This window comes from Gambusia affinis, linkage group LG14 (assembly GCF_019740435.1).
Source record: "Gambusia affinis linkage group LG14, SWU_Gaff_1.0, whole genome shotgun sequence".
Taxonomy (NCBI): domain Eukaryota; kingdom Metazoa; phylum Chordata; class Actinopteri; order Cyprinodontiformes; family Poeciliidae; genus Gambusia; species Gambusia affinis.
Genome location: NC_057881.1, coordinates 4,640,488 through 4,649,663, shown reverse-complemented (window position 1 = coordinate 4,649,663; position 9,176 = coordinate 4,640,488). Strand labels below are relative to the sequence as shown.

The window sequence follows — 9,176 nt, the reverse complement described above, 5'->3', positions numbered from 1 at the left end:
ACATGATCCTTCAAAATTTTTAAATGAAACTTGATTGTTTATTATAACAGTGCAAGGAAATTTGGAATTATTATTATTATTTTTTTGAATGGATTTAATATTAATGGAAAAAGAAGTTTAAGTGATTTCTGTTTTAGTCTGTCGGTGTTTCTAACCTCAGCCTGGCCTTTCTGTTATGCTCCCGTCTTACTTGCATCATCATTGTTTCTATTTCAAGCAAACCTTCAGTCCAAAGGTTTAGATCTCTTTGTTGAAAATTTGATTTATGACTGGGAACAACCAGTGCTACCTTGTCAAGTTTTATTGAGCAAGAGTCAACATTTCTTACAAATTTAGCTATTTTTACAGCCAATTTCACCACTTAGAGGTGTACCAAGCTAATAACTGATCTTTGTGTTTGGCAAAAAGCAGTCTGACATTTGTAGCGAAAATTCAAACCTTCATCCTACAGCCTCAAGTAATGATTTCACATTGCTGGCTGTATTGGTTCTGCTGTCCCCTTCTTCCATCATGTACCGCTATGATCCTCTGAAGGTGAAAGGTGTGAGAATGAACACTGTCAATCTGAAACGTGATTGTTAAAAAACTGAAATGTGACGCTATCTCTTAATTCTGATAATCAGTTAATCTTTTACTCCCTGCTGCTGGTCCAGAGGTCACTGCATATATATATTTGTTGTCTTGCCTCCTCTCTCTTTCTGTCGGTTATCTGTCTCTCTGTCTTTGAATTGTCTGATTGTAAAATTAGAAGATCCATTATAGCCATGGACTGGGTATCCTGGTTACAGAAAAACAAGAAGAAAATTATCGTAAGTATTGCTGGTTGTTACTGATGGGAATCCATGACTTTGGCTTTAATTCAGCAGAGATATAGAATGTTAAACCCTAAGATTTCAAAACCTTGAATTACAACAAGTAACAATGTTTGTTTATTGAGGCTAAAAAGACTGTCAAAAAGATTTTGAAATGTCTGCGTCCCAATTCTTATTCAGAAGAATAGCCTGCATATTTTTGAATTTTTCACCAATATTCAGAACAATGCTGTAAAATATTTATTATTAATACTCATCTGCATCTTAATAAATTAGAATAGAATCACAAATGTACTTTATTTCAACAAATTATTTCCAGCAAATAATGGGAATTAAAATAGTAGGTTTATTTCAAGGGTTTATTGGTGTTTGTTTTGATGAGTATGAGTACACACATTTTTTTTCAGCATTGAGCAGGTACACTTGGTCAGGACATCTTTTGCCTGAATTACTTCCTTATAATATGACATAAAGGTAATCTGTCTGTGACTCCAAGTGGTCAAGGAAGCCAGGGTTGCATCCAGATGATCTGCATTTGTTCTAGTATCTAATCCTCATGAAAATACGTTAACATTTTTGTTTGATTTCAGATAAAGTAAATCCTTCCAATCCACTTCTTTATAGTATGCTTTTGATAGTACCCTCTATGAAAAGGCAACTTTCTTGGCAACTGTGTTTTATAGACTGTCCTCTTATAGATGGTGTAACTGTGTGCTGGTCAATTGTCAAATCAGAAGTCTTACCTTTTTATTTTGTAGGTCATAACTTGGACATAGCATTTCTTTTTCAGAATTATTCAATGATGTTCAATATATTAAAAGTATTTTGGCTTTAATTAGCTGTAAACCATAATCACTAGAAATCAACAGAAACATATACTCAAAATAAGGATACTCTGTTTTTAATGGAATTTTCTTTTTTGAGCTGAATTAGTGAAATTAATTTTGAGCAAGTCCAATGCACCAGTAATAAAGGAGTAATGACCCATAAAAATTCATTCATAAATATTATTTAGGCCTTTGCTACCCAGTTCAAATATAGTAATATTTGAATTGTTTTAAGTGGAGTCATATTTATAGTTCCTGAGTGGAAGCAGTTAACTGTGCCCTGCAGCAGTGATATGACAGGAATTTTATCAGAGATAGATGGCTATATTACTCTTTAATGTTTCTTTCCATGTCATCAGTATGTTCATGTGAACCAGACTGCCTATGGCTGACATTTAAGCTCAAGCTGAACTAAAATGTGAGCTTGTGTTTGACAGATTGGGGTCTTGGCTGCAGCAATCGTAACGTTAATCCTTGGTCTTGGACTGGGTCTTGGACTGGGTGTGCAGAAAGATAAAGATGAAGGTAATGCCAGAAACATCCAGGCGTATTCTGTTGCACGTCTACATTCCAGAAACCAGACGTGTTGCTACATGCCTAGCCACTTCATGGAACCAAACACTGACGAGTCAGGTGTTTGTGGAGGCAGCAGGGCCTTTCAATTTTGTTTAGCAACTACATACATTTGTAAATTGTCTATTTACAATCTTTCAGCAAAGTTTAAGCCTGACATGAGTGACTCAAAATGAGTCAGACGAGTTTTGTTTAGCTCAGGCTAATGGTGACTTCAATTTGTTACACATCAAGTCTTTTCAACAATGTGATTCATAGACATAAAGATACTTACTCATGATAAAGGAATTACAGTCTTTAGCGATAAACCAGTTCTTTCAAGAAACATTTCTTGTTTGACCAAGTCAAAAGTGTAACTTTCATTGTTCTGGTTACCACCTCCTATACATTGCCAGGGAAGAAGAAATGTTTTGCATTGGGTGTCTAATTGGAACTCTCACTCTCACTTGAGAGTAATGTCACTGAAACTGCATCAAATTACCAACTGTCACTTTGAGCTATTCTTTGTGCCATGACAATGTGATGCAAAACCAAGTATGCCCCAGTAATCAAGCTAATTTATTTTGAAAAAAACAAACAAAACAAAAAAAGCATTTTGCACAATGGTAAAATTGAGAAACAAATTCCAGTTCCTTCTGTTAACTTCATAATAAAAACAATGGCAATTCCTTAAAAACATTGAAAATAATGTAATCATGAAATTAACTAAAAGCAAATTAAGAAAACTGTAAAGTATAATCAAATACTGAACTGACACAACATAAAATCAGCAATTTTCTGATGTCATGACATACATATTTGGAAATAAGGAAGAAAAGTAAGGAAGAAAAACATATTTGGGGAAGATGTGCTATCTTCCTTTACTGCTTATTTTCTTTTAACTTAAAATAACAATGACATAGTGCGATTTGCATTTTAATTAATCAACAGCTTCCCTCTTTATTAAACATATTCATTGGAGATTAACTGAATAATAACATCTGTTTCTTTCAGTACCTCCCCAAGAACAGATACTTTGAACCTTTTGACAATGAAGTCCCAGGCTGCAGATGTGATACAAACTGTAACTCCACAAACAATTGTTGCCATGATTACTATGACATCTGCATGGCTCCAAGAAAGACAGCTTCACTGATTTTACTCAAACATTTACTGTGAATTGATGAAGTTCAGAGCACCACTGAAAGAGTAAAATGCAGAATTAAATGCTAGGACACATCCAATGTTTCTGCCTGCAAAAGAGCACAATGATAGTCTTCTCTACATTTTACTTTTGTCTTAGTGTGCAGTGTATGTAAGTATGCTGTTCCTTTCAGCCCAACAGTGGGAATGTTCAAGAAAACGCTGTGGTGAAAAGAGGCTGGCAGAGAGAAAATGTCACTGCGACAATGATTGTCTGTCTGCAGGAGATTGCTGCTCTAACTACAAACACATTTGTCATGGTAAGAAATCTGGAATGACGCAATGTGATTTTATATTAGGCCAAAACGCTGCTAATGCTGCAAAAAGTAATCCCTTCATACAGATGACAGATGTTATGTCATATTTATGACAGTGTCATGTCAGTTTTATGAACACCCAGTCAAATAAAGTGTTACCAAATTAACTTCAAATACTGTATTAATCTATTTTCAAATCATTTGGAATAATTTACCATAGGAATAAAATTTATCCAAGTACCCAAACCAATCTGATGTCATGTGAAAATGCTATTTCCCTCTCGCCCTCTTGTTAAATCATAAATTATCATTTAGTCCAGGTTCTGGAGCCACATTGAATACTGTGAAACTTATAGAATCAGAAATTCACTTGGCCTTTTGAATCTTCTGAAGCTCACAGTGAATAGGTGAAATGTGTAAATTTGAGAGATTTAACAACTTCCAACTCTTCATACACCAGGATAGGCCTGGCTTGAGAATTTCTGTGTTCACATATATGTCAGTTTCTCATAAAGAAGTCAAAATGTGTCTCCACAGGAGCTTGAAATGTTCATAAGTTATTTTTTAAAATCCAAGTCAAGTCTTATTAGTATAGCATACAATTCTGAATCGACTTTCAAATTTTATTTCTACAACTTAAGTGCAACTCTAGTTGAACTCTCAAAGTTGGGTCATCATCTCTGAAATGAGCAAAGGTAAATGCATTTCTTACATCCAGTCCTCTTTTGTGGGATTTTATGAGAATGCTGAGATGGTGTCACTGTGAAAATAAATGTGTGAGGGTGCATTTCTGATGTTAAACTTGGACACAAGCGAGTTTACAAGGCACAGTACCTTCCAGAAAACAATGAAACAGCTGAGTGGTCTTCTAGGTTGATGTAATGATCTGCCAGAAACCCATTTATTGACACTTTTGCAGAACTTACAAAAGGTTCAACAGGAAACAGTTCCATATAAAATACAGCCTCTCTTCAGTGCTGTTCATGTTTTCCTATTTGCTGTAGGAGAAACAGAGTGGGTTGAGGACCAATGTGATGACTTGTCAGCTCCCAAATGTCCTGAAGGGTAAGCTGTTACACAACAGTTAAGTAGTTTAACTTGGATTTTCTCAAAAGTTAAATGTTTCATTTAAATGTGTATTTCTGATATGAAATGGTTCCATCATGCCTTTGTACATGCAATAACATTGATTGTTCTTTTACCAGTTTTGTAATGAGATATTTACACAGTCAAAGCCATTACATCACCACAGCCAAATATTTTCAAAGATTTTGTGCAAGAATATGGTTATAAAATGCTGCTTGGGCCAAAGCTTTTATGGCTTTGGCTCAATACTCCATGCAAGTGTTAAGTAGATGTTGCATGCATGTTTGCTTATAGCCCTCTCTCATGTTGGATGCCAGCAGCTTTGCATCTTATTAGTTGGTTTATGTTAATAATTAAATGAAGTATCTCTTCTCCTGCTATTCAGTATTATCTTTTTTTCTTTTGTTTTCTCATAGCTTCAAGCGACAGCCACTGCTGCTGGTGTCTCTGGATGGACTGAGAGCTGAATACCTGCAGACATGGAGTGATCTGATTCCTGTCTTGGACAAACTCAGTTAATATCAAGCATAATATTATGTGTTCTGATTATATACAACGAGAAAATTACATACATTTTCGTCTAATGAAGCAGTCCTTTAAATATCCTGACCTGAAAAACTTAAAAATTCACAGCACTTCCTCTTACTGCCAGTAATGTTGATTCTGATTGTAAACAATGATCAAGAAAGTTGGTTTTAACCCTGCAAGAGATAACAGGATTTCCTATTAAATTTCTCATGAAGTCATAGTGACTAACAAGTTCATTCATGCATTTTATCTAAAATGACCCTTTGAGGAGCCTGAATTCATGAGTTACAACATTTAATTTCCCTTTGGGAGCAATTGGGTAATTTTTAATTGGATTACATTTTCAATACTTTTGATAATTGTTGATCTGTTTCCATCCAGTGACGACATGTGATCTCACATGAACATACTGACGCACAAACTGGTTCCCTTATTCCAAGGAAGACTTTGACTGAATAACATGCCTCCACATTATTAAATTCTGCCTGTCATCTTCAGGAAGCTGTGGAACATCAACTCCCTACATGCAGGCAGCATTTCCAAGCAAGACTTTTCCTAATCACTACACAATTGTTACGGTAATGACTCATAAAACTGCACTAACAAACCTACAAACAAATTTCTGTGCATGTCTAAAGGCCTGAACTTTGTATATGATTGGGAATAAAAACTACTCAAATTACTAAATTACATCCATAATAACCTGTTTAAAGGATTTTATATTCTCATGTAAAAGGTAAAGTGTTTATAAAACACCTTTTAGATCACAATATTTAATGCAAAATTACTTGGATATGTTCAATATGTTATATTCTAGTCAGTTGAAATATCTCTGCTCTGAGTAAAGAAAATCCTGGATATTTTCTAGATTCTAGTTCAACAACATCTCACCAAACTGCATTTTTTACTTGCACATTTATATGTATTTTCCTAAATGTAGTGATTAGGATATGCAAGGAAAGATTGCGGTATGACTTAAGCATAGATATAAACCAACACTCTTATCAGTGACTAGGGTTAATGATTATGGCAGATTTAGTCACACAACTGAAAACAAAAACCATGAACATTTTTTAAAAGTGTATATAAAATGTTATATTTTGACATTAAGACCAATATTGAATAATACATAACTGGGAATAATAATTAAAAAAAAAAAAAACTATTGTAGGTTTTCAACAATTGACTAGAGCACTTTCTTCCACTTTGCTGTTTTTCCTACATGACTTGTGGCAATAAACTATAAAAATCTTTTATTCACCTGATTTAAGCTTCATCAAACAGTTTTCAATGAGAAATGCAAAGCTAGACTTTTTAAATAAAGTATGCCTGCTTTAAATTTCTTTACAACTGTATTCCTGATGGGCAGGGGCGCTGCCAGGAATCTTGGGCCCCCTCACAAAACATTTAATTGGGCCCCCCCACACAGCTGCTGTTACAATTCCTTGAGTCTATCTGACCCATCAAAAGCATCACAATTTTAAAGGCTTGCAACTGCCTAGCTTTCTTTGGTCCAATACTGATAACTGGCACAATATTTACTGCTCATGAATTTTACAATCAAGAGTCTGCATACAGTATGCTATTAGGTTGCTTAAATTTTTCTCCAAGTTTTAGCTTATTAAAATGTCTCTCCCCACAAGCAACAGTCAAAGTTTTTTGGTCTGGGAGTGGGAACATTAAATTTTAGCTGCTAAAACCAATCTTTGAAAATACAATATGATTAATTTTGTAATTGACAGGGCCCCAAATTTTTTTATTTTATTTCTATGAACAATAAATAAATAAATAAATTGTGGAGGGCCCCCTATTGGTCAAGGGCCCTTAGATTGTCATAACTTCTCCCCCATACAGTGCCCCTGCTGATGGGTATGCTGTCTTCCTATTCCTTGATCTTCATGATGCTGTTTTGTAACATAAACTCTCTCACAGACTTCTGAAGTCTTCACAAAACATATTTTTTATGTTGAGATTAAGACACATGCAGAAGGACTAATAAGGACATGTTTGTTCCACTGCTTTAGAAGGCTAATGTGCACCTAACCCCAAATCAACTTGTTTTTGCTGATAAACTTTCTAAATATGTTACTCAGGGTTCTGGTTTTATGTTTCTGTGTCACAGGGGTTATGTTGCTCTTTAGATAGAGGTAATACCATTACTTTTCAGTTTTCTAACTTTTCCTGGATCTTGATTGAACTTTGCTGAACTTTCTAAGTTCTGAGTCAGAAAATTCCAGGCAATCTCATGGAAACTGTTTTTCCAAACCCACGCAAGGGAATCCCGTGGTATCCCTTTCACAGTTTTTCAACTCCTTGATAGACTGCATTCTTTACTTGCACACCCATGATTTAACCGATGATGACAAGAATAAGTCATGAGTGTATTGTAGCAATGCTAAAACACAATAGTAGATGCTGTTTGTGTAAGTCATTAAGCCATGACTAACATTTATTGGCAGGAGTTCAGCATTTATTTATGCAGTTGGTATTTAAGAAAATATTGGACAGAATTTTATATTTCTCATTCTGTTTCTCATATTACCCTCATTTCATGTTCAGGGTTTGTACCCAGAGTCCAACGGTCTGATTGACAACAATATGTATGATCCAGTGTTTAATGCCTCGTTCAGCCTGGGCAATGATGAGAAAAACAACCCAGCCTGGTACCTTGGACAACCTGTGAGTCCTTCTAATACTAACTCAGGCTCAGAGTTTGGCTTTTATTGAATTATTATTTTTCTTTTTTGTTTTGTTCCAATTAAAACTTATGTCTTTATTGTTTTCCACTAGTGTATGTTCACATAGTTTTCCTTTAATTATAATCTTACATCGAGATATTCAGAATAGCAAGCAGAAACAGAAGATGCAAAGAAAAGGCTGGGGAAAAGTTTTCCTCTGGCTTGTTATTATCAAAATGAAAAACTGTTGTAGAAATTGGATTTGTAAAAATTATTTCTTCAGATTTCAGTAAAATATTGTGTCCTATTTCTCTCAACAGATTTGGAACACAGCTACACATCAAGGTCTGAAATCTGGGACCTTTTTCTGGCCAGGATCGGATGTCAAAATCAACGGAAGTTTCCCTGACGTCTACAAGCCTTATGATGGGTAAGATGCAGATGCCGTGTACTAAAATACAGCCCGAAAAGCTGTAGACAGCCATATCAAACACAATCAGCCCGGTCATAATTTCTGTAAAGAAGCAAAAGAGGATTTTATCTCTCTGAGCCTTACTGTACGGCAGAGTCAGGATGAGGTTTCGTCATTGCGTGGGAATGTCTGAAGCCTCAATGGATCAACAGATGTTGACAGATTAGCTTACGTCTTAACAGATTGGCCTTTGGAAAATCTAATATCAGTGTAATTTGTTACACCAATAGCGGTTATTTACATTACATTCATGCCTTTGGTTTTCTTAAGTTTTTTGACGTCAATGCATGGTAGATTTTTTTCCCAAGTAAGATAGGACTGACATTTTCTGGATCAAAACCGATGGAAAGTGTAGTATATTAGGGGTATTTTTACAGAAACCTGGATGGAGTGTACTGCTTATAATGCCAAACATTTAAAGAGGGTTTTAAAAAGTGTTTTGAGGCTACAAACATTATTGTAATTGAACTTTTTCTGTTATGCACAGAACAAACTTTTTCTTTACCATTTGACCGAAACTTAATAAAGTTAAAGGTTTAAATATTTTAAATGTGTTAATTAAGGCTGGGTACTGCTCAAAAATAGATAAAACTAAAATAACAAACCCTATATGCTTTATTTGTTTCATAGTGAAATGCATTGAGAACAAAATAACATAAAAAAGATCAATGTAAATCAAAATTATTATAAAATGGTTGTCTGGATATAGAATCACACTCAAAATAAAAGTGAAAGACTGATCTGACTTTGTTGAAAACTCC

The 9,176-nt window shown here is 34.8% G+C and overlaps 1 protein-coding gene across 2 annotated transcripts in view; it reads left to right on the top strand.

The window, feature by feature from the left end:
- Window positions 1-144: 144 nt before the first annotated feature.
- The window catches only part of LOC122844132 (venom phosphodiesterase 2), a 41,439-nt gene continuing 32,407 nt past the window's right edge, over window positions 145-9,176 (top strand). The window contains exons 1-8 of one of the 2 annotated variants that reach the window (XM_044139324.1): window positions 145-809; window positions 2,077-2,164; window positions 3,529-3,654; window positions 4,656-4,716; window positions 5,154-5,251; window positions 5,764-5,843; window positions 7,825-7,944; window positions 8,264-8,373. In XM_044139324.1, the coding sequence (XP_043995259.1) occupies window positions 765-809; window positions 2,077-2,164; window positions 3,529-3,654; window positions 4,656-4,716; window positions 5,154-5,251; window positions 5,764-5,843; window positions 7,825-7,944; window positions 8,264-8,373 (728 nt within the window). In that variant the 5' untranslated portion in view covers window positions 145-764. The remainder of the gene's footprint in view (window positions 810-2,076; window positions 2,165-3,528; window positions 3,655-4,655; window positions 4,717-5,153; window positions 5,252-5,763; window positions 5,844-7,824; window positions 7,945-8,263; window positions 8,374-9,176) is intronic. The other variant, XM_044139325.1, reaches the window with a different exon arrangement.